This window comes from Pteropus medius, unplaced genomic scaffold (assembly GCF_902729225.1).
Source record: "Pteropus medius unplaced genomic scaffold, Ma_sr-lr_union100, whole genome shotgun sequence".
In the NCBI taxonomy this organism is placed as follows: Eukaryota; Metazoa; Chordata; class Mammalia; order Chiroptera; family Pteropodidae; genus Pteropus; species Pteropus medius.
This window is the reverse complement of record NW_024344378.1, coordinates 46,266,391-46,293,144: the sequence shown is the minus strand read 5'-3', so window position 1 is coordinate 46,293,144 and position 26,754 is coordinate 46,266,391. Positions and strand designations below refer to the sequence as shown.

General features: G+C 35.6%; 1 protein-coding gene across 6 annotated transcripts in view; it reads left to right on the top strand.

Moving 5' to 3' along the window:
* MICU1 (mitochondrial calcium uptake 1) overlaps positions 1-26,754 on the top strand; it is a 177,588-nt gene that overhangs the window by 38,936 nt on the left and 111,898 nt on the right. For 4 of the 6 annotated variants that reach the window (XM_039872078.1, XM_039872079.1, XM_039872080.1 and 1 more), the window contains 4 exons: positions 7,112-7,286; positions 20,446-20,608; positions 24,737-24,780; positions 25,364-25,525. In XM_039872078.1, coding sequence (XP_039728012.1) covers positions 7,112-7,286; positions 20,446-20,608; positions 24,737-24,780; positions 25,364-25,525 — 544 coding nt within the window. The remainder of the gene's footprint in view (positions 1-7,111; positions 7,287-20,445; positions 20,609-24,736; positions 24,781-25,363; positions 25,526-26,754) is intronic. The other 2 variants (XM_039872081.1, XM_039872082.1) reach the window with 1 other exon arrangement.

The window sequence follows — 26,754 nt, the reverse complement described above, 5'->3', positions numbered from 1 at the left end:
CTTGTGGGTATATAATTAGAAGTGGAAATGCTGGATCATGTCTTCAGCTTTTTTATAAAAAGTCAATGGTAATTTTTATCTTTGTTTTTATGTATGAACTATATCTTTTTTCTTGGCTTACTTTTATGATGTTCTTTATCACTTATTTTCAACAATTTGATTATGATGTGTTTTGGTGCTGTTTACTTTGTTTATTCTGTTTAGGGTTTATGGACTTTCCTGGACTTTGAATTTATAGTTTTCATGAAATTTGAACAATTTTTGCCCATCATGTCTTCATTACATTTTTCAGTCTCCATTGCCATACACACTCCACCCCCCGATACACACACAGTGTCTGAGACTTCATTAACACAGACTGTCTGATATTGTCCCATATATCACAAAGTAATGTTTACATTTTGTAGAGCCTTTTTTCTCTCTGTGCTTCAATTTTGGAAGTTTTTATTGCTCTTCAAGGTCATTGATTTATTTTTCTTAGTATCTTCTGAGTCTACCTAGTGATTTTTAAAAAATTTTAGACATTGTATTTTTAAACCCTATAAGTGCCATTTTAAAAACATCATTTATATTTTTCTTATTTATATTCAGATTTTTCTTTAAATTCTATAACATATTTATAATGATCTTTTTGAAGCCCTTTTCTTTTTGTTCTATCATCTCTGTCATTTCTGCGTCAGTTTATTATTCAGAGTCTCATTTACCTGTCTCCTTTTTTGTTAAATAATTTTGTATGAGACTGCTGCTTATTTATTGTAAATATATGTACCATGAAATTTAGCTTTTTAAATATACACTTAAGTGATTTTAAGTACATTCACATTGTGTGTAACCATTACCACTTTATCTCCAAAATTTTTTCATCTTTCCAAATTTAAACCCTATACCTATTAAACAATAACTCTCCATTCCTTCTTCCCCTGACCCCTGGTAACCACCATTCTACTTTGTGTCTCTATGAATTTGGCTATTCTATGTACCTCATATAAGTAGAATCAGGCATTTGTCCTTTTATATTTTGCTTATTTCACTTAGTAAAATGTGTTCAAGTTTCATCTGTATTGTAGCATGTGTCAGAATTTCCTTTTTATATTGTATACTCAGTAACTTATTTTTGTAGCTAAAGTTCTATTTATACTTGGTCTTTTAATGTCTGTTACAGAATTTAAAGTGATTTACACATCATCCTTATAGCATAACAGTATTCTGTATTTATCTGTGTATTTACCTTCACCAGTGAGCTTTATAAACTTTCATGTTGTTGTGTAGTTTTTTGTTTGCTTAGCATTTTTTTTTGTAATGTAGGTTTAGTGTTTTGTTTATCTGGGAACATCTGTATTTCTCCTTGATTTTTAAAGGATCATTTTTTTTTACCAGATATAGTATTCTCGGTTGGCATTTTTTCCTCTGAGCACTTTCTATATATCATCCTATTTCTTTATGGCCTGCAAGGTTTCTGCTGAGAAACCTTATGGGGTCTGCTTGTACATAATGAATCGCTTTCTTTCTCTTTTCTCCTGCTGCTTTTAATATTCTCCCTTTGTCTTTGACTTCTGACAAATTGATTTTGATGTGTCTTATGTGGATTTCTTTGGGTTTCTCCTATTGGGAATCTTTTGGGCTTCTTCAGTCTGAGTGTCCATAAACTTCTGCAGATTCAGGAAGTTTTGGGCCATGCTTTCTTTAAATAAACTTTCTACTCTGTTCTTGCTCTCTCTCCCTTCTTATTTCTGAAACTCTCCACAATGTATGTATTGATCTTCTTAACTTTGTCCCATAAATCCCTTAGGTTTTCTTCACTTTCTTTTATGTTTGTTTCTCTGACTGGATGATATCAGATGATAATATTTTTGAGTTTATCAGTTCTTTCTTCTACTTGATCAAGTCTGCTGTCGAACGATCCCTAGGGAATTTTTTAGGTCGGTAATTGAATTCTTCAGTGCTAGAATTTCCATATGCTTCTGTTTTATATTTTTATCTCTCTTAATAGATCGTTTTAATGCATCATTTTCTTGAGCTTATAAAGCATCTTTATGATGGGCATTTTGAATTATTTTCCAGATAATTAATATTCTTGTTTCTTTAGGATCAGTTTCTGGATATTTATTTCATTCTTCTGTTTGGGCTGCATTTCTTTGTTTCTTTATGTGTTTTTTAACTTTGAGATTTGTATTCTTAAAGAATCAGTCACATGTCACAGTCTTTACAGACTAGCTTCGCACAAAGGAAGACCCTCGGCAATCAGCCCAGCTGTGGATTTTAGGTGCCTCCGAAACTTTGGGGGAGGATACAGCTTCTCCAGGTCTGTGTGGGCCATTTCTCAGAGGCCTGCCAGTTTTTCAGGCGCTTATAATCTCTTGCTCCCTCTGGTGTTTATCTGTGACACTGCACATTCTTTGGTCTATAGCATCAAGCCACCCTGTTCTGTCTGTCTTCTCATCAGCCATCAGGCATTCAAAATATGCCAGTTTCCCATTAGCACCCAAAGTCCGATGAGACAGATATCAATCCTACAGACAGCTCTCTGAAGAGCTAAAATGCCAGACACACATTCTACTTTTTTCCCTCCCATCCAAGGGAGAAGCCTTAAGTCATGAGCCTTTTCCCAACTATTCCAAGCTGTGCCAACTGTAGTAAGCCACCTCCTGCTTTTCTTTGTTCTCAGTGGCTCCTAGACATGCAGACTGTGCTACTTCCATCTGTGAGGTGAATAGGCAGAACATTTGATACCCATTCCAGTCTCCTCTTTCCCCTCTGTGGGAGAAGTTGCTAATTGGGGCATGCTGAGCTGAGCTTGCCTGCTTGGGGGAGGAGCTGACATAAGTAAAGTGAAATTGCTCCTCTTATTTCAGTGTTTCTGTTGGAATTATGCTTGCCTGGTGTACTGCACTTCTTAACTGGATCTGAGAAATCTCATTAAAGTATTTTTATCTGTATATCATTGTTGAATCAGTGCTTCTGTGGGGGACAAAGGTTGGGACTTCCCATTCCACTATCTTGCTGACATCTAAGAATTATGTTATTGGATATTTTACATTGTGAATGTTACTTTGTTGAGTGTCTGGATTTTGTTGTTTTCCTTTAAAAGTATTTATTTTCATGTTGGTAGGCAGTTCATTTATTGAAGAACCTGCTTGATATTCCAAAAAAATTTTAAAGCTTTTTTAAAAAGCATGATTTAAAGTATCTTTTGCTCTAGGGCTAATTTAGCCCTACTAATAATATGACCCTTTTACAGTAGTTATTAAATGCCTTAAGTGTTTAATAATCTGTCAGAACTTGAACATTTCCTGCTCTGAGTTCTAGAAGTTATTTGGCCTACAACTTCTTGGTTTGTTCTTTGCCCAGTTTTGGATAGTTTAATCCTAAGAACATACTGCTTAATGTTGAATCAAGGAGACTGCTTGTAGACTCATGGAACTTTTTCTTAACTCCCTTCTCTCTGATCCTCTTCCCCACCAATTCCAGTCACTTCAGTCTCTCCAAACTTTGACCTGTCCTCTCAACTTAGCATGATTACTGTATTTTGCTTGGGATCCTCATCATGATCTGAAAAATGCCTCCAAACACAACTTCATGGCAATTATATGCCTCCCTTTTCTCAGAGAGTTGCTATCTCTTGTTCAGTATCTGAAGACATTTGTTCCAAATAGTTTGTTCAATTTTCTGTATTTTTTTCTCTGTAGAAAAGCACGTCTAGTGCAGTTAATCCATTGTGGTTGGAAACGGAAGTCCTCTTTCTATACATCATCATATTTCATCAGTTCTGTGACATTTAATCACTATTACATTGTTATTGCAATGGCTTCAACTATGAGGAAGAAAATAGGAAAAAACAAAGTGACTCTTGTAAGCTTGTAATTCCTAAGGTGGTAAAAGTTGTATAGATGTAATAGTGTGTAATCCGTCAACTACCCATGAGCAGCACTCAGAATATCATGGATATCAGCTAGTAAGTATTTTAGAAGAAATTATAAATGCTATTTAATTAATTGAACTGAGTGAAGCATGTACTTAGGGGAATTTCTATTATACCAGATGATACTGAATGTCTGTAGATTTTTTTTTAGAACTTAGGTTTTTGAGAAGTCAGCTCACAAATCACTTTTTCCAGGAAACTTTTCCTGATCCTTTTCTCTGTCCTTACATGTTCTTTATCAGTTTATTTGTTTTACCTATTGACTGTATACTTCTTGAGGACAGAGACGGTCTTATTTATATTCATCTTAGCAAGTAGTGTAACTCTTACAGCACTTAAATGATTAATTAAGTGAATGCTGTTTCTTTTCTTTGTGGAGAAGTAGCTTGGGTCTCCACTTTACCAGCTCATCATCTTTTAGCTACACAAGACTCTACACAATGCAATATACATATGATGTATTGAATTGTACACTTGAAACAAAACAAAAACAAAAAATCAGTTACTGTTCTCGCTTATAAATTCAAATAATTCTTTGCCTTTGTATTTAGAAAATATGATTTGCAAGTAAATGAAATAAAAACTATTGATTTAAATTTTCTCTGAGTCACATGAAAGGGATACATTAAGAATTTTATCATATTGCAATATCTTAATCCCAGTGTATTTTTTCCCAGCCCCTTTTCTGGTTAACATAGATGAGGATTTTCATTTGATTTCCTTAACCAGCAACAGACATTGCATGCTTTCCCTGTGTAAAGTACTAAATTGGAAACTCTGGATACTCAAAATAAAAGAATGTAGTGTCCAGTCTCTTGTTAATGACTTTATCTATTAGGTTGAACATTGCTGATATTTGACAGTTTTGATTTGTAAAAACAATATCATTTGTGTCCCCCCCAATAAATAAAGAGCAAGGTGGACTCTGGGAAAACATAAATAACCATACAGAGCACTAAATTACATGTTATGATTTAGTTACTAAATGGTATAGGAGTTTGAAGGAATAGAGTCATTACCTTGGATGAGGAAGTTGGGAAAATCTTCATAGAATAGATTGTCAGTTTCAGCCTCTAATCAGCCTGAGGGGCTTCTACTGAACATTCAGTTTTTTATTGCTTTTGATAATTGAATGAAACTGGAAAGCCCATCAGAGCAGTTGTATTCATGTGGAATATTTTTTTATTTACAAATTTTAATTCGAATGTTTGTTTTTGATTTTCCCCCACATGCACATTTTATTCTTTCAATGCACTTTTTTATTGAGGTAAAAAAAGAAAACCATAAAAATTACCATTCTAACCACTTTTAAGTGTACCATTCATTAGTGTTAAGTATATTCACATTGTTATCATGTAGATCTCCAGAACTTTTTCATCTTGCAAAACTAAAACTCTACACTTATTAAATAGTAATTCCTCTATTCCCACTCTCTGCAGCCCCTGGCTACCACCATTCTACTTTCTGTCTCTTTGAAGACCTCACATAAGTGGAATCTTACTGTATTTGTCTTTTTGTGACTGGTTCATTTCACTTAGCATAATGTCCTCAAGGTTCATCTATGTGTGGCATGTGACAGGATTTCCTTTCCTTTTTTGTATTTTTCAGTTTCATTTTAAAAAAATGTTTTTCAACATTAAAAAAAGAGTTGTACATAATTAGTGCATAGAACTTGACGAGTTGGAGATAAGTATACACTTGTGAACCATCACCACAGTCTATGCCATAAACCTCCTAAAATTTCCTCCCACCCTCTTATTATTATTACTATGGGGTTCTTTTTGGGATAAAACAATTAACATAAGATTTTCTCTCTTAGCAAACTTTTTGGTATACGATACAGTGTTGTTAACTATAGGCACTATGTTGTACAGGAGGTCTCTAGGACTTATTCACCTTGTGTAACTGAAACTTTGTACCCTTTGACTAATAACTCCCTATTTTGCCCACCACCACCTCCTGAAAACCACCATTTCACTATGCCTCTATGAGTTTGACTGTTTTATATTCATCATGTAAGTGGTACAATGTAATATTTGTCCTTCTGTGTCTGGTTTATTTCACTTAGCATAATGTCCTCTAGGTTCATCTAAGTTGTTGCAAATGGCAGGATTTCCTTCTTTTTTAATGCTGAATGCTATTCCATTGTATATACATACCACATTTTCTTTATTTATTTGTTGATTGATAGACATGTCTTGAATAATGCAGTGAACATGGGAATGCGGATATCTCTTTGACATCCTGATTTCAATTATTTTGGGTATAACCCAGAAGTGGGATTGCTGAGTCATATGGTAGTTCTGTTGTTAGTTCACACTGTTTCCATATATTAGTTTACATTCCCACCTACAGTGAGTGTACCAGGGATCCCTTATCTCCACGTTGTCACCTACATTTGTTGTGTGTGTGTGTGTGTGTGTGTGTGTGTGTGTGTGTGTGTGTGTGTTTAATGAATGCTATCCTGCCAGGTGTGAGGTAATATCTTGTTGCAGTTTTGATTTATATTTCCCTCATGATTATAGATGTTGAGCACCTCTTCATCTATATGTTAGCCACTTATGTATCTTTGGAGAAATGTCTATTCATTTGCTTTGCCCATTTTTAAATTGGATTATTTGTGGGTTTTTTGCTATTGTGTTTTAAGAGTTCCTTATACATTTCGAATATTAACTTTTTATTAAATATATGTTTTGCAAATATTTTTTCTCATTCCATACATTGCCTTTTAATTTTGTTTATTTTTTCCTTTGCTATGCTGAAGCTTTCTAGTTTCAAGTAATCCTGCTTATCTATTTTTGCTTTTGTTGCCTGTGCTTTTAGTGTCATATCCTGTTCTTTTAAGGCTGAGTAGTATTCTATGCATATACCACATGTTCTTTATCCATTCATCTGTCAGTGGACATTTGGGTTGCTTCTATGTTTTAGCTATTGTGAATCATGCTACTATTAACCTGTGTGCAAAAATCTTCTTATTACCCTACTTTCAATTCCTTTGGATATATAATCAGAATGGAGATTTCTGGATCATATGGTAGTTCTATTTTTAATTTTTTGAGGAATCCCTTTATGTAGAATTTTTCACAAATTTCATTGTTTTTTGCTCTTGCTAAGCGGTATCTGAAAAATCTTTATTTGGTTAATATGATGGACCTTCATGATTAATATAGATTTCTTTTTTTGCATATCCAGAGCCCTTGCAGAATCTCCACCATCTGTAAACAACCTAAAGAGTGAACTTGATGATAAAGAGAAGAATAAAGATGAAGGGGAAGTTTGTAACCATGAAAAAAAGGCTGCAGGTATTTGTCTTGAGCCTTATCCAGAAGAGAGAAAGAAGAAACGTTCTGGATTCAGAGACAGAAAAGTATGGAACACTAATTTTATAAATTAATCAGAACAGTAGTTAACCCAAAATTAGAATGATGCAGTTGAGTCTCTTTTATGATGTATTTCATATGGTTCACAATCACTTTGAAGTTATTCACCTCTTCGCTATTTTTCATGTTCTAAGGCAAATGTACTCTTGGAATGTAAAGTTAATGAAGGTAGTAAAAATGATCTAAGATTAGTAATCAGGATTAACATGTATTTTCATTCTTTCAGTCTGACTCCCTAAGGCGATTCTTTCTTTCTGGATCTTTCTGATGTTGAATGTTCTCACATATGTTAATTGTGTCTTTGTGGTATTACTTATTTATGATGTCAGGTTCGAAAGGCAGAATAAAATCTCTTTGGAAATATACAAATATTTCCAGAAAATAAACTAATTTTGAGGACAGCATAAACTTCAAATGACTTCAGCATTCTATATCTTTAACATAACCTGCTGTTTATATAGATCTACCTTAGAAAAGTTTCAGTTCCACTATAAAAATGCTTGTGATATTGGGCATTTGAATTCAGCAGATGTGAATGATGAAAAGTCAAAACAGAGTGAATTTATTAGATATTTTGTATGTTGACATTAAAATTCAGGGAATTACCTTCACTTGCTAAAATATAGCTAATCAGTGCAAGAAGATAATTTGAGTTATTTCTGTGTTGTGTGTGTGTTTGTGGCATATATTTGCAAGAAGAGTTTCTTTGAGATATTTGGATCTTCTGTTTGTCTGTTTGGAGGAAGTTATATATGTCTTCTCATTTCCCAAATCTATTTCTTATTGAGGTGAATTTGAACAAATGATGTATCACAAGTAATTGTCAACTATCCCAGTGTTTCCACAATGATACATTTATTTAATATTTTGCCCTGAGTGATTTCAAAGAAAGTTCCAATTAATCTTGCTGCAGCCGTTTCATTTAGAATCAAACTTTTATAAAGAAAAGCTAAAATGACCCAAATAAACATGTGTTTTTGAACCTTCCATTTTCTTCTCCCGCAATCTGCTTAGCAGATGTCCATATCTCATACTTCACAGAAAAAAATGAAAGCTATCAGTGTAATTAATTTGTAACTCCCATAGCTATAAAACCTTTCTAATCTATGTTTAAAACAGTACTTATTTCTTTCACTAAAGTCTCAGCGGAAGAGCTATTTTTCCTGTTGGAAGATAACCGTTCCGTGTATTATCCTGTTTTCCCAAGAACCTATTTCAACGCTTATTCCTTCTCTGTGCTCCTTTTACAGTTGCTCTTTGTCTATTCATTTTTCACATAGTCTACATAGGCATGTTAAATATTCTTCTATCTTTAATAAATAATAAACCACATTTTTGATCATGCATTTTTTCTAGCTACTGTCCCATTTACATTCTTTCCCTGTAATATCAAACTGCTCCAGTCTCAAATGCTGTCTTTGACCTCCTCACTTTTCATTTTATCCTTTTTTCCTTTTGTTCTTTTATGTTCTCTTGATTTTCATGTAGTATTTCAAATATCCAAGAAGAAAACAAAGACTACTGTAATGAACATGCATATCCCCAACACTCATTTTTGTCAAGTTTTAACGTTTTGCTATATTTGCTTCATTTTTTTTTTTAAGGAAAAAATGAAATGACTATAAAAGATACATTGCTGTATACTATCCTCAATCCTATTTTTCTCTCTGTCTCTTCAGAGGTAAACCAGTGTCCTGAACTTGCTATTTATTATTTCCATGTATGACCTAGTTGTTTTATGTATTTAATTTTAGTTTAGTTTTAAAAAAATTATTTTTTAAATTTATTTTTTATTTTTTTATTTTTTAAATTTATTTTATTTAGTTTCAGGTATGCAGAACATTGGCTAGACATCTATATAGTTCGTAAAACGATCCCCTCAATTGCTCCCTTTCTCCCCTGACCCTCCACCTAGCCAACGTATTAATGCTAACTTAACTGCATTCCCTATGCCATGCTCCCCATCCCCATGACCATCCATCAGCTACTAATTTGTACTTCTTTAACCTTTCACCCCATTCTCTTAGCCCCCAAACCTCCCTCCATTCTGTCTGTCACCAAATTGTCCACTGTATTTGTGAGTGTGTTTTGGTTATTCTTTTTATTCCTTAGATTCCACATATAAATGAAATCATATAGTGTTTATCTTTCTCTGTCTGACTTAAATATCTTCTAGGTCCATCAAAGCAAATCTTTTTCCATCCCCTTCCTTTTCATATGTAGGGTTCTTGTTTTCTTTTTCTTATCCTTTCAGCCACTCTGTCTTTTGGTTGGGGCACTTAATTCTTTTCCATTTTAGTTACTTATTAGGTACTTATGTAGTTGTTACCATTCTTTATTCCTGCTTTTGATAAATGTTTTTTCTTCTTAAAGAAGTCCCTCCAACATTTCCTGTAATACTGGCTTTGTAGTGATAAATTCCGTTAGCTTATTTTGTCTAGGAAGCTCTTTATCTGTCCTTCATCTCTAAATGATAGCTTTGCTGGATAAAGGATTCTTGGTTATAGATCCTGGGTCTTCCTCCTGTCAAATAATTTGTGCCAAGCCCTTTTGTCCTGCATAGTTTCTTTTGAGAAATCAGCTATCAGTCATATGGATGTTCCCTTATGTGTAATAATTTGTTTTTCTCTTGCTGCTTTTAATATTCTTTCTTTGTATTTAACCTTTGGCATTTTAATTATGATGTGTCTTGATGTGGGCTTCTTTGGATCCCTGGTTTTGGGGATTTTCTGAGCTTTCTGGGGTTTTATGTCCGCTTCCTTCATCAGGTTTGGGAAGTTTTCCATCATTATTTCTTCAAACAGCTGTTCAACATCTGATTTCCTTCAGTTATGCTGATCAGATGGATAGTTGGACCCTTCATAGTGTCTCATGGTCTCTTTAAATTATTTTTATAGTCTTGGCATCTTATCTCTTGCAATGCTGATTACGTGTCCTTGGCTTTCCCATCTTCTAGATAGGGCATTTGATCCTCTTCTTTATTCATTTTGTTTATTCCTTTGTTTATTCCATTTAATATACTTCTCATCTCAGATAATGCGTTCTTCATTTCAGACTGGTTCTCTTTTATAATTTCTACCTCCATTTTTATGTTTTTTATCTCTTTGTCGAAGTTCTCACTGAATTTTTCTACACTTCCCAAAAGTCGATTGAGCATCTTTGTAACCAGTGTTTTGAACTCTGCATCTGTTAGATTACTTGACTCCATTATTCTTGGGTCTCTGTTCTGTTCTCTCATATGGTTTCTGCTTCTTTGTCTTCCCATTTTGGCTGCCTTTCCGTGTCTGTTTCTATACACTAAGCAAAGCTCCTAAGTCTCCTGGTCTTATTAGTGTGGATTTGTGTACTGTGTGTCCAATGGCACAGTCCTAAGAGGGGTTCAGCTACAGGCCAAATTTAGCCCAAGCCTCTATCCCTCCTGGGCCACTTGTGAAGATTCGGCAGGCAATCTACAGATGCTGTGCTTATAGTTGCCCCAAAAGGCCATGCTAGAAACCGAGGCCAGCTGCCTCCAGTGTGAGTCTAGGTGCTGCTCAGCAAGAAGCACCTGACTTGCTGAGAATATACCTGGGTGTGGTTTGGGTGGGGCTGTGAGTTGGGGAAGGCTGGATTTCAGGGAATCCCTCTGGGCATAGTGACCTCTGTTATCCAGTTTGATGACATCACTGCTATGACAGCACTGTGTCTGGAGCACTGGTAGCGGGTAGGGCTCAACAGGGAAATATGTTTACCACCGGCACTTCTGTACAGAGCAAGTCTTGCCTCGGCCCTCACTCCAACAGTATCTCCCTGTAAGTCCTTGGTGCCCCCTGTGCACAGCCCAATGGGCACTGGTGCTCAGAGAGAGCAGGTCCGGCTCAGCGAAAATCCGCTCACAGATACAGCCCCTTTAAGAGGCATCTGCCGCTGCCGCAGCCTCCGTTCCACTCAGTCACTCGAGACCAGGCAGTCTCACATCCTCGCCCTGTCCTACCTTCTGCCGTTGCAGGGCGATTTCTTGGGTTTCTCCCTAATTGTACGGCTTGTTCATCTAGATCCCAGGCAATTTTCCTTGCTGCTGCTCCCTGTTTCTGTCACAACTTTGATTTGGTCGCCAGAGGGATGAACAGAGCCTCTATCATCTACGCCATGTTTTTTTTCCCCTCCTTGCAAAAAAAATTTTACAGGTGCAAAGTTAAGACAATCATATCATGTAATTTATGTGTACAATTTTTGTTTGTGCATCCTTCTCTTTTGTTTCATTTTTTTAATTTTTAATTTTTTAGTTTTTTATTTTATTGTCCATTCTGAAACTTCAAGTCCTTAATTTTGAAAAGTTGGTTGTGATATCCAAGAAATCATTGCTAAATCCAATGTCATGAAACTTTTGTCCTATATTTTCATCTAGGAATTTTATAGTTTAAGGTCTTTCATTTTGGTCTTTGATTTATTTTGAATTAATTTTTGAATATGGAGTTGGATAAGGGTGCAACATCATTTTTTTGCATGTGGATATCCAATTTTTCCAGCACCATTTGTTGAAAAGACTGCCCTTTCTCCATTGAATGCTTGTGGTACCCTTATCAATTTGATCATGTGTGTGAGGGTTTATTTCTGGGCTGTCTATTTTATTTCATTGGTCTATCTTTGTCTGTCTTTATGGCGGTACCACATTCTTTTGATGACTGTAGCTTTGCCATAAGTTTCGAAATTAGGAATTGGGTGTCCTCCAACTTTGTTTTTCTTTTTCAAAATTATTTTGGCTATTCAGAGTCCTTTGAAATTCCACGATGAACATTTAGGTTGTTTTCATACCTTGGCTATTGTGAATATGTTGCAGTGAACATGGAAATACAGATGTCTCTTCAAGATAGGGATTTCATTTCCTTTGGACATATACACAAAGATGGGATTTCTGGATCATATGGTAGTTCTGTTTTTAATTTCTCCAGGAACTCCCATATTGTTTTCCATAATGGCAAAAGGGTGCCCTCTCTCCACATTCTCGCTAATACTTGTTATCTTTTTTCTTTTTAATGATAACTATTATAATGTGAGATGATAACTCATTGTGGTATTGATTTGCATTTCCCCGTTGAGCACCTTTTTGTGTGCCTGTCAGCAGTTTTTGGATGTCTTCCTTGGAAAAATGTCTATTTAGGTCCTCTGCCAATTTTTTAATTGGATTGTTTATTGTTTTGGTTTTGAGTAGTATGGGTTCTTTATATATTTTGAATAGTAACCCCTTATCCAATATGTGGTTTGCACATATTTTCCCCTATTACATCAGTTGCTTTTTTCATTTTTTTGATGGTGTTCTTAGCTGTGCAGAAGCTTTTTAATTTGATGTAATCCCACTTGTTGATTTTTGCTTTTGTTTCTTTTGCTTTTGGTATTAAATCTAAAAAATCATTGCCAAGACTGATCGAGCTTACCACCTATATTTTCTTCAGAAGAAGGCAGGGAGGTGTGTATTTTTGTTTTCTCCCCCTGCACTGATCCAAGGTGATAGCCACTGTGAGTCCTCTAATGCCTATTAAGAACTGTTTTGTTTTCTGTAGTCTTATGGGTCTGTGCATGCACTTCCATTGGCTTTCTGAGCTAGCTGTTTAGGGGCATATCCCTCAGGTAGGAGTCTTAAAAGTTGGGGTGCTGGATATGAAGTCTAATCCCTTCACTCCTCAAGAAGAAGCTGGGACTTGAGAGTCCCCTTCCAATTCTATGCACTGTGCTGGAGGTGGGGTCTATGGTAAGAGTTTGTTTCAGCCTTCCCTACCCATTTCAATGTGGATATTTTCTCATTTACCCAATATATAACATTATTCAGCTAGTAATTGTTCCATGGAGGAGGGGAGTCCAGGATCCTTCAATGTCACTATCTGGGAATGGAACAGCATCTTTATATTAAGTCAGATTATTTGGTTCAGTGCATTGTAAATAATTTTAAATTGATTGATAAGAAAACATGAATAATAAAAGATAAAATATACCATATGTGCCATACAAGATCCTAAAGAAATTACTCAGGTGACTAGAAAAAACCAAGTAAGTTTTCTTATTACACAAATAACAGAATAAATATAAAATAGAAGGAAAGTAACATTTATTGAGCATTTTCTGTCTGCCTGCCAGGCATAGTATATAATTATATATATACACATGCATACATATATGTGTATGTATACGTCTGTATACAGACATTTTTGCATGTATACACACATTTTTGCATTTATACACATGTATATATACCTAATACCTGGAGTAAATTGAGTAACTTGTCTAAAGTAATATAGCTGGTTACCTATAGAGGAAAGTTACTTGTAGAGGAAAGAATCAAATATAAATCTAATTCTAAAACCTTGCTCTTTTCACTGAATTCTTCTAACATAACATACTTTGGTTACAAAATTTTGTTCATGGTATACCCTCGATTAGTTAACATCATGCCATTTCAGATTTTTAAAGGCAATCCTGAGCCCCGATTCCTCATTTACCTGTTTGAATGGAGATTACTAGTTTGCTGGTTGTCCACTGAATGAAAGTGATATGAGCCACTTCTAGGCCCGGCTTATAAAGTCTACCACAGGGTTTTTCAATGCTCTTTCTCCCTTTCCTGAGTGCTGGAATGATCATGATTATAACTGACCTCATATTGGTTACATTCAGTTTGAGTTCTTATTTTTCTGTTTAAAAATTTTTTTCCAGAGCATGTAGTTCCCAGGGCTATGAAAATTGGGAGGGGTCTGTTTTCCCCCAGACACATATATGGGGATGAACCAGGGGTTCTTCCACCAATGTTGGTCTGGGCCCTTGTGTGTGGTCTCCTGGGCTTTCCTAAAGACTTGGAAAACAGAGGCTGTAGCACAGCCTAGACTTGCCTTCATATGTGACCCTGGGCAGCAAGGGAAATTGAAGAAAACTGCAGGAAAGGAGAAGTGCCCTACAAGCAGATCAGACCCTCAGGATGGAAGACTGAATCTTGGGGTTCCCAGCTACAGGTAGGACCTGGGGTATTGGATGCGGCAAAATATGCAGGGCAGGGTTAGGGTTACACAGCCCCAGAGGAGGGTTTCTAGGCATAAGGTAAGAAGGGGTAGGGGTTTCAGCTGTCCTGTAGAAAGCACGAGTCTGGGTAGTGCCAGCCACCCAACCAGTTCATCCTCCTTTCCTCCTTACAGACTACAGCACCACTAGGCCCACAGCCCCAACCTATTGGTACCATTGTGGGGATCGAGGACATGACTGTCAGCTTGAGTTCGTAATAGCATTTTAACCTCAGCAAGACACTATAAAAAACAAACAAACAAAAAAACTCCTTTAATTATGAACATCTGAATTTTTAAAAAATAATTGTTTTTACTGTAAAATAATACACAGATATAGGAATCCAATAAACTCATTTTAATAGTAATCATTTCCTTTCATTTTTTATAGTTTTATTACCCAAATGTGTATCCCTAGACATATAGTTTAACTTTGCCTATTTTGTTTTGATGATGTCTTTTAAGCACAGGTAACAGAACCCAGGCCATTTCACCAATAAGGTTTCCTACTGTTGGGACTTTACTGATGTTTATTCTCAGTGAAATTCAGCATGTTCCTCTGTTCTCTGCATTATGTGAATATTGGCACCTGAATTCTGAGGCTTATTCAGGCTCAGATTTGATTCTTGTGGCAAGACTATAGGTTGTACTGTATTCTTTTACCAAGAGGCACCTAATCACTAGTCGCCATTCTTTTTGTGCTATTAGTAGCTATTGATGTCAATAGCTAGATCTGTTAATTCATTGGGGTTGCAAAATGTTGATTTTTTTTTTTAGTGAGCCTTTTTATTGTTGTGTGTCTTTTTTTTCTTAACTGAAGGTCCCTTACTGGTCCTGCTTCCATGAGTGACTATGACCAGATGGAAAAGGGGATGGGTCATCTCTACAACATTTCATTTATACTCAGGACTAAACAGACAAGCACAGTCACTACTGTGGTTAGAAGTTGGCAGCATGGAAAAAGGGAAGAACAGGTGGGGAGTTGAGATGTTTAAAAAACTACAGGCCTCCCCCAAACTGGAATGCCTGAGGGAAACTTGGTCTGCTTCAACCCAAGAGGAATGAGAAGATCAAAACAGTTTGGGAAGGCCAGAACCCAGGGATAGAGGAGGAGGAAGGTCTAAGGGGCATGGGGGGCCATTTGGCACCTGGATGAAGGGATTGCCCCCTCCCTGCTGAGATTCGTTCAGCCCCTCCAGTCTGGCAGGAAGGGGGCAGGCAAAATGGTAATATTCTAATTCTATCATGTCTTTTACATTTATAAATTGGAATACTTTCCCTCTTCTGTTATTTGGTTGCAAATACAGTTTGGCTCTCTGGCTCTCTGGTGTAGTTAGGAAACATAATGTTCGATTTTATTTTTTCATTTGTTCCTTCTACTTCATCTTCTCCTCCCCCCTCCTCCCCTTCCTCTTCCTCCTTCCTCTTCCTCTTCTTCCTCCTCTTCTTTTTCTCCTCACTCCTCCCCCTTCCTCTTCTCCCTTCCTCCTCTTCTTCTTCTTCATTTTATTAAATTTATTGGAGCGACAGACAGTACCTGAATTTGGATCCTTAACATCATGATGCCCAAGAACGTTTTAAATAAATGATTGAATGTAACTATTATGATCCCTTTGTAAGTTTTTTCTACAGGCTAAACTTCCCAAAATCCTTCAACAGTTTTCTATACATCTTAGCTTCCAAGCCTTTGTTATCTTGGATGCTAAACCATATATATAATAATTTGTTAGTGTTTCTTTTAACATGACCACTTAAAAGGAGGCAGCTCCATATCAATTGATATGGAATGATCTCCAAGATACATTCTAAGTAGGAAAAAAGCAAAATATATACTATACAGTATGTCTTTACTAATCTCTACCAATGCAGGCATGCAAAAAGTATATTACTTTTCTTTCATCTATTGTTTCAAACAAAGACTAATTAATAGTACTAAACAGCATAATTTAGTCACTCTTGTAACAACCACGGAATCTGATTCTCAATATGAAAGTCAGTGACTTTTAAGTTATCTTTCTGCCTTTCTCTTGTATATGATTGAGTTAACTTTTTAGTTCACAAAGCTATCTTTAGCGGTAGCTACAGCTTATACCCTAAACATTGCAAACCAATTATTTTTTGTTGTTATTCAGAAGAACAAGTAGACAGATGGCCTAGAGAAAGTCATTCCTACTGTAGCCAGTATTACCCAGCAGATAGTTGTAGTATAATGTAAAATGCCTTTGATTTAAGACTTATAACTAAGTCTCGAGGCTGCTAAGGGGTTGAAAATCTCCTTAATGTGTTTGCCCCATCCCATATCTTTTGATAAAATCTACTCTAAATCAGTATTCAGGTTTTAATGAAAGTTAGCATTAGAAGGAATCCTGTCATGTATAGTTACAAATTAATCCTTTCTTAGTTACAGCACATCTGGTAGTGTAATTAAAACTATAGTTAAAGGAGCAATATGGAAAAATGGCAGAGATTATAGGAACTTTGTTCATCCCATGACTTTTGCAACCACATCAAAGTTATGACGGAAACACAGAACAAACAGCAAGCAGAGTCACCTGGGGTCTAGATGAACAGAAGCCGTATGATTAGGAAGAGAAATAAGAAATCACCCTGCAAAGGTTGGAGGTAGGAGGGGGCGAAGACATGGGACAGAGGCTATGGCTGCTGCAGATGTTCCTCTTAAAGGAGCCGTGTCCATGACCGGACTTTTGCAGTGACAGACTCACTTGCTCTGAGCACCAGCTCCAGGTTGGAGCGAGGGCCAGAGGTGAGGCTTTCTTCTGGGCAGAAGTACTGGTAGTATCCATTGTTCTTCTGTTGAACCCTCCCTATCCCAATGTGCGGATGCAGGGCCGCCATGGCTGAGACATTATCCAACTAGAAAAGTTGCACCGCCCAGATCATTCCCTGAAACTCTGCCTCCCCCAACTCACATCTCTACCCAAGTCACATCCAATTATGTCCTTGATAAGTCCTGTGCCATTTGCTGATCAGCACCAAGAGTCACACTGGTGGCCCCAGAAGGGTGGGGCTAAACTTGGCCTGCAGCTGAACTCCTCTCAGGACTGTGCTGCTGGGCACTTAGTACACAAGGCCATGCAGTAAGACCGGGAGACTTAGGGCCTTTGCTTAGTACATAGAAACAGACACGGAAAGGCAGCCAAAATGGGAAGACAAAGAAGCAGAAACCATATGAGAAAACAGAACAGAGATCCAAGAATAATGGAGTCAAGCAATATAACAGATGCAGAGTTCAAAACACTGGTTATAAACATGCTCAGTGAAATTAAGGGAAGTGTAGAAGAACTCAGTGAGAACTTGAACAAAGAGATAAAAAAAAATACATAAAAATGGAAATGGAAATTATAAAAGGGAACCAGTCAGAAATGAAGAATACATTATCTGGGGTGGCTCCATAGTGTAGTGGTTAGCATGCCTGCTTTACAGGCAGAAGGTCCTGGGTTCGCACCCCAGGTGGCACCACGGACCATACCCCCAGTGCACCAGGCCCCGGAGGCACCAGGCCTCAGGGGCACACAGGAAGAGACGCCCTGCCTTCAGAGATCCAGTTCTTAAGGGGAGATGGCAACATCCGTAGGTCAGGGGTGGGAGTGGAGGGGAGGATTAAAGAGGGGGAAAAAAGAGAATACATTATCTGAGATGAAGAGTATATTAGAGAGAATCAACAGAGTAGATAAAGAAGAGGATTGAGTCACTGATACAGAGGATGGAAAAGCCAAGGACACCCAATCAGAATGGCAAGAAAAGAGTAACCAAGAATATAATAGTAATTTAAGAAGCCTGTGGGAGAAAATTAAGGGTAACAACATCCGTGTCATTGGGGTACCTGAAGAAAGAGAACAAGAAGTCAAATATATATTTGAAGAAATAATAATGGAAAACTTCCCTAACCTGGTGAAGGAAATAGACATACAACCACAGGAAGTTCAGAGTTCCCCCTTCAAAAAAAAAAAAATGAACCCAAAGAGGCCCACACCAAGACACATCATAATTAAAATGCCAAGGTTAACTACAAGCAGAGATTCTTGTAGCAAGAGAAAAGCAATTAGTTACCTACAAGGGAGCGCCCATAAGAGTGGCAACTGATTTCTCAAAAGAAACTTTGCAGAACAGAAGGGCTTGGCACAAAATATTCGATGTGATGAAAACCCAGGATCTACAATCAAGAATACTTTATCCTGCAAAGCTATCATTTAGAGTCTAAGGACAGATGAAGAGCTTCCCAGACAAAAATAAGCTAAAGAAATTCATCAGCACCAAGCCAGTATTACAGAAATTTTTAGAGTGACTGCTTTAAGAAGAAAAAAACATGTATCAAAAACATGAATAAAAAATGGTAATAACTACATTCCTATCAACAAGTACCTCAAATAGAAAAGAATTAAGTGCTCCAACCGAAAGATAGGGAAGCTGAATGGATAAGAAAACAAAACCCCTACATATGTGTTGCCTACAAGAGACTCACTTCAGATTAAAAGACACACATGGACTAAAAAGAAGGGGTAAAAGATATTGCCTTGAAGGACCTAGAGGGTATGGTGCTGAATGAAGTAAGTCAGATAAAGAAAGACAAATACTACATGATTTCACATACATGTGGAATCTAAAGAACAAAATAAACAACAACAAAAAGATGGAAACAAACTCATAGATACAGAGATTATTTTGAGGGCTACTAGATGGGACGGGGTATTGGGGAGCTGGTGAAAAAAGGCAAAGGGATTAAGAAGTACAAATGGATAGATACAGAATAGTCATGGGGATATAAAGTGCAGCATAAGGAATATAGTCAACAATATTGTAAAAAATATGTAAGGGGGAAGAGGGGTACTAGATTTAGTGGAGTGACCACTTCATGAGTTATAGATCTCTAATCATTATGCTATACAACTGAAATTAATATATTGTATACCAGTTAAAATTGGGGGAAAAACGCATTGAATTGGACAATGTGAATATGAACAATTGTGTATTATACTTCAATAAAGCTGAGGGGGAAAAAGACTATAGTTAAACAGCTGTTGTCAGTGACCTCAAAGTGACCATCTAGCTAGGACTGACAGTTACAGTAATCACTATGTCAGTATGGCAAATTAAAAACATTAATAATCTTTTTCTTAGTGAATTACTTTATAGACGTTGAACCGATGGGTTTTTAGTTTCAATTGCCTTGACACATTTTCTAACCAGTTATTTATAAGATACTATTTATATTGATTATCACAACATATAAAATTTAAGTATGAGAGAAATCTCTTCACCAAAGTATTATGTAATTGGTATTTTGGTGAAAAATATTTCTCTCATATCTAAATTTTTAAAGAATATTATGCAGAAATTATAGTATTTTATATATTCCATGTACAGAAGGGGGCTTGGATTCCAGATAAAAAAAAAATGTGTATTCATATTAACATTATGCTCTTTTAGTTAAATGTAAGCGTTATTTGATTTTGTTCCTATTCAAATATTTGCTTGTGTTCTTCCCAACTCTGCCCTTTTCTAAATATGCGTATATAAATGATCTCTGGCAGTTTTTATTAAAGTCAAAAGTAAAAGTCTTACTGCTTCAGGCCTGTTAAAAATTGAGCTTTCATGATATGTGATTTTATTTTTTATGCTATTATTTAATATACTTTGTGTTTGAAAGACTGTTAGCAGTTCAGATCTCTGAAGCTCCAAGTCTGTTGGTTTTAGGATTCAGGAAATTACATAGAAGTTAAAACTTAAAATCAATCCCTTTTTAAAAACTTGGCATTTAAGAACCTATAGCTTACCCATATATATGGCATTATACTTTGTTACTGAGACCTTTTGAATTCTCATATGACATTTTTCAGTTTTGCTAGCTTTCAGTGATTTAAGAAATTAGAAAATTTTTCAAAAAAAATGTAAACAAAAGTTACACAAACATTGCCTCAAATGGACTATGAATGGCATATTGAAAGAAAGAGCTTCAAAAGATTTTTAAATTCAAGTTTGTTTCTAATATAAAAAAACAAGTTATAGAAAAAAATGATATAATAAAATTTCCCAAAAAATGAGATACAAAATATAAAAATGAGAATTGCTTAATATTAATCTTCTCTGAATTTCTGATTTTTAGGTAATGGAATATGAGAATAGAATTCGAGCATATTCCACACCTGACAAAATCTTCCGATATTTTGCCACCTTGAAAATAATCAATGAGCCTGGTGAATCTGAAGTGTTTATGACTCCACAAGATTTTGTGCGATCTATAACACCTAATGAAAAACAACCAGAAAGTAAGTTGCTAAAGTGAAAAATAATATGTGATATTTATTTTGTTTTATGCTACTTTGTTTCTTTCTGTGTATTGCCTAAACTTTATAGATTCATGCAATAATTCTATTCACCTGTGTAGCTACTGACCATCAGGTATTATGATAGGATTTAGGAGCGCAGAAGAGGAGCCTGCAGTCTAAGCGGCAGTCCTCAATCAGGGAAAAGAGTTGAGGAGGTTCTACTCCTATGGCAGAGAGATTCATTGTCTGCAATGAGAATATTCCTGAAAGCAGTGCATTACGTGTGACTGCCATCAAGTTACTCTTTAGTGAGGAAGACAGAGACAGTAACATAATTTCAACAATGTAGTGATTTGTTAAAGAACAAAGGTGCTGTGGCAATATAAGGAAGAGGCAATTCGCCAAATCTGAAAGTTTGGGGAATGGATTCTAGAGAATACATCTAAGTTTGGATAAAAGACAAAGAATAGTGGAAAAGATGTTTCATGAATAAGAAACAGCCTGAACAAATGAGATATGAGGGAATAAAATAAATGGTTTAATATTATAAGTTAAATGTAACAATTTGCAAATTATATGGGAGACATGATGGCAAAAATGACAGTAAAGAGTTCCAAGAATTAATCCTTCCACTGAAGCAATCATTAAGCTGCCAGAAATGGGCAGAAGCAGCTTTTTTGGAACTCTAGAATCTAATTAAAAAAAAATTTACAGCTGCTAAATTTTGATAAGAAAGTATTATGTGGCCTTTTACTTACCTGCCTACTACACTATTTCCCAGCTCAGGAGCAGCCTTGGGGATAGCAGCACACATTCCTAATTTGGCTTACTGGTGATGGGGAGTTTAGTGGTAGGGATAGGGGCAATATAGACTTCATTCTCAAAAAATCGTGGTTGTGCATTTTGATTCATCTGGCAGCTCCCTGAGGGACCAGCACCAAGGCTTTCCTTTTTTGTCACCTACCTCAAGCTGAACTGGCTTCCCAGGTGTTATGTACTGAAAAAAATTAAAAAACATATACTGCCTGTAGTTGGTGGGCCAAGAGAGGGCAGATGGGACAATAGCACACAGACTGAAAATCCTAAGAAGGCAGAAGTTGAAGACAAAAACATTTCAGGAAATAAGAACTTAGAAGGGCTACCGCATATACAGTGATATCCAAAGTGCAGTGTGCGTGCTCAGGGCCAAATACATCTTTAGAAAGGACTTGAGTGGGCTTGAACTTCTTACTGATTTTTGTGCTCCATGCAAAAAGGAGTTGAAAATTAAGGCAAAGTTGTAGGAGAGCTAGCTAAATATCAAAGAAGGGCCCCAGCTAGAGCCAGTCTGCATACACTAGGAGAGTTGGGGTGTTTTCTGTTTTGTTTTGTTTTCATTTCTTTTTGCCTACAGCATTTAAGGAAATCTCTCTCAGATCATTTGCTGACTGCTTAGGTAATAGAACAGAAACTTCAATGACAACACATTGACAAGGAGTACAGTCTTGCAAAAATAGTGTGAAAAAATCACTAAGCAGAGTGATGACAATAGTCCTCAACAAATTACAACATCACACCGTGGGAAGCAGGAAGAATTTGATTTTATAGTTAACCACATTGTAATATTCAAAATGTCCAATTATCAATACAAAAAATTGCATGGCATACCAATAATTAGGAATGTATGACCCATTAACAGAAAAAAAGAAATTGACAGAAACCATTCCGAGGGAAGCCTAAGGCATTGCACTTACTTTACAAAGAGTTTAAATCAACTATTTTAAATATGCTCAAAGAACTAGAGGAAACAGACAAATAACTGTAGGGAACAAGGAGACAGTGTATTAATAAAAAGAATATCCATAAAAAAAGAACATTTTTAAAAAGGAACCAAATAGAAATTCTTTAACTGAAAAGTACAGTAGCTGAAATTAAAAAATTAACTAGAAGAGTTCAACATCAGATTTGAGCAGGCAGATAAAGAATCAGAGAACTTGAAGATAGGTCAATTGATATTATCGAATCTGAGGAGCAAAAAGCAAAAAATATGAATAAAAGTGAACAGAGCCTAAGATACCTGTGGGACACCATCAAGTGTACTAACATGCATAATGGGAGTCCCCGAAGGAGAAATTAAGACATTACCAAATGATCAAAGGAGGAAGGTTGTTGCTAATAGACCCTCTCTTTAAGTTGAAATGAAAGAATATTAGACAGTAACTCAAAGCCATACAAAGAAATTTTAAAATAATGAAGACCAGTGAAAGTAACTACATAGGGTAATATAAAAGCCAGTACTGTTTTATTTTTGGTTTGTAATTCCTTTCTGTTTCCTATATGATTTAAAAGATAAGTTCATAAAACAAGTCAGTTTCTTCACTTTATACCTTATAGAAATTAAAAAAGAACAGCAAACAAAACCCAAAAAGATTGGAATATTCACTTCTTTTTTGTGAAGCTTCTCATGCATATAAAAATGTTAATAAAATTTGTATGCCTGTTAAAAAACAAAAATAGCCGAAATAAGGAAATAATAAAAGTTAAAGCAGAGATAAATGAAATGGAAAATAGAAAAACAATAGAATCAATGAAACCAAAAGTTGGTTCTTAGAAAAGATCAATAAAATTGAGAAACCTTTATCTAGGCCAATTAAGAAAAAATCAGAGGTGGAAGTAGGGACATTATTACCTACTTTATGAAAACTAAAAGGGATTATGAGAGAATACCATGAACAACTGTATTCCAACAAATTAGCTAGGTGAAATAGATAAATTCGTAGAAACACACAAACTACCAGAAGTGTAAAAGAACTCTTAGAACTCAACAAAAGACCAAAAAAAACAATTAACAAATGGACAAAGCACTTGAATAAACATTTCTCCAAATGAGATATACAAATAGCTAATAAGAACATGAAAAAATGAAAAGCATATTCTGCCTTTATGACTGTAATATCGTCTTATTTTTAAAATTTCCTTCTGTTTCCTTACATCTTTCTTTTGCAATCAATAGTTCATTTTGTTCAGGGCAGGCTTCTAGAAGATGAAACACATTTTAGATAAGGAGAATGTGTAACTAAATGTGTAGAAGCAGAAATGCAAAAAACTTCCTCTGGGAGCGATGATAATTTGATCATTGTAATACTGTGGGCATAGTTAAGATAAGGGCCTGACCTAGCAGGAATACAATGAGTACTCAAAGAAAAGAACTGAGTAATTATGCAAGAAAAATAAATATAATTGGGAACTGATTTCCCCACTCTAAAAACTCCCAAAGCACCCTTTTACTGAATTAATCGTATGCTACCTTGTAATGTTAATTATTACATGCATATGTCTAACTAAACTGTGATTCTTCAAGGCAGGAATTGTATCTTACTCATTCTTTAATAGACATTTATTGATCAAGCACTATTCCAAGTGCTGGGGTAAAGCAATGGGCAAATACAAAGAATCCCTGCCCTCAAGGGCACTTAATGTATTTATTTACATCTTTCACAGCGCTTAGAATTCAATGCTAGGTAGTCCCAAGGTAATATTTATTATTTAACCCAATTTTAAAAGGTAATATCTGTTTAGGTGTGTTGCAAACATTTATTTTGATATTAAACTCTTATCTCTTTAACTTGATACAAAAATTATTATGTATTCAGATTGAACTAATATCCCCCACCTCATTTAGAGATAATTAGCACCTAATGTAATGAAGAGAGCACTACCCTGGGAAGAGTCTAGAGTTCTAATGTGGCTCTGCTGTGGAATAGGTTTGCACATGAGCTTTTACCCTCTTTTTCCTCTCAGGGCCTCACTTCTCATATGTGAAATAAAAAGTTAGTACTTTTTAGCACTGACACTTTGAGTCTGAAAGTACGACAAAATTTTCATTCCTGTGGCTTTTGAATAATGGTGCGGCTAAGCCATCTTTTACATTTAATTAAATGATGAAAAACAAAACTAAGAGTTGTCATTTTATGTTTCATTTGAGTTATAATCAGTTATAAATATTTACATATATTTATATATAAATATATAATATATAAATATATTTACATATGTAATATATAAAAATATATTTACATATATGTAAATATGTATATGTAAATATATATAAATATTTGAGTTATAAATATACTTTTTTCTCTTTTTCAGACTTGGGCCTGGATCAGTATATAATAAAACGATTTGATGGGAAGGTGAGTAAACGATGACATTTAGATATATATCCTGCTTATTAAGAAGATTTTAAAATTCCTCTAGAATTATTTTGTGAGAGATTTCTGAATGCTTGTCTATCTTATCAAAAAAGTGTATTGCTTAGGTTGGGAGGCCTGTAAATGCCTTCAGATGCTTCTACAAGAGAAGGTTCTGCTTAATTCTTGTATTTTTCCATACAAAGAAATACTCATGGGTTGTCTGCTGATCATATTGAGACTAATTCAGTGTACATTGACATTTGAGTTTTAATTCAAAAGCCATAATGAAAGTTAATAAGCCCCCTAATAGTACATTTAGTATAAAAACACCTGTCCTATTTGACCTTTCTCAAACTTTGATAGCATATAGCAGTAATCTTAACTAGAAAATTACAGAAGTCCTTGCGAGTGCTTTTATAATAATTATGAATACCACCCAGATTGACATAAGTTTGCATTATACTTTCAATTCTTTATTTTATTCCTGAATAAATCATATAATAAGCCATTCTTAAGTATAGAAAATGAAACTTTCCATTTTATTATCTCAAAACAGTTAGTTAAACATGTTTTTCCCTTTCAGGCTGAATTCTACAAAAAGAGAAAGAACACTTTACGCAGGGTCAGAAAGAAAAGTAAATGGTCAATTTTAAAGAGGAGGAAGAAAGAAGAAAGAGCCAGGAATGGCTCTACAAATCCTAAAAAGAAGGAAATCAGAAGGAAAATCATAAAGTGGCTGAAAAAGGCAGGATCACAAAACAGAGTCTAGATGGGTAGAGGTCAGGGTTAGTAGAAACTGATATTACAGGAATATGTCAATCCTACATAATTATGTAAACTCTGTATACTGGTAAGGTGAAGCTGTAAGTGTAGGGTATTTTGCACAAGTGAAAAGAGTGAGCGGCTGTCTTAGGAATTGAGAGATCAGCCAAGGCTTCCAGCCTAAAAATTACCTTTCCCATTCAGGTGGCACAGGGCCTCTATCTGTGGGTATTCTCTTTATAAAGTCCCATATTCTAAAAAGAAACAATGATCAAAAAGACGCATTGAACTCGATGTTAGGAGACCTAGATTCAGAGTCCTGACTCTGCTTTGGGACAACCACGTCTTCCTTCTGATCCTTGGTGTCTCTGCTTTATGTATGATAAAGCATGATATCCCATGTTAGGGGTTACTTGCAGACACTGATGTCAGGGTCTGATTTCAGAGTCTCTGGCAGGTCAGGCCCCTGTCTTATCTGTTTTTGTGTCACTCAGAGTCCAACATATGCCTGGTACACAGGAGGTGACCAGTAAATGTTTGATGACTTGGAAAAAATCAACTAGTCAATATTCCTTTGAGGTATGACTCACTAAGTAATGTCTTATAGCAAAATCAACTTAACAAATCACTTTTTGGTCACTAAAAGAATCCAGAGTAGCATGAAAATTCAGTCATCTGTTGTACATATGTAAACCTGAAAACAAAGAAGTTGAACATGTGCAAGTTGAACAGCTAAATTACATTTTATAAGGGGATTTTCCATTTTTAGAGATCTCCCAAATTTAAAATCCATAATGAAACTTGTGTTTCATACATGCTCTTTAATTTTTTCCTGTTTCAGCCAGTAACTGTCTACTCGATGCTAAAAATTTGCAGCTTTTGGCAAGATTGATGAGCTCCTTCTTTGTTTCAGTTATATTAAATGTATGAGCTCTGCATTTCTTGGTGTTATTTGCATTTTTCTGATATCCACTTATTTTTATAAAATAACCAAAGTAAAATGCAATCAGACATTAAAGTATTTGAGTGCCCACCTTGCCATGGAGACGTAAATGGCAGTGCTTCTGTCTTTGGAAGGCAGACTTAACAGGTTACATAAATTGCAAATGTTTGTGCACTAAAACATAAAATTCTGAAATCAGAATAGGAAAGACAGGATTTAGGTATGTCAGTGTATTGTGTTTGAAAGTATGATTCATATGAAAAAGAATA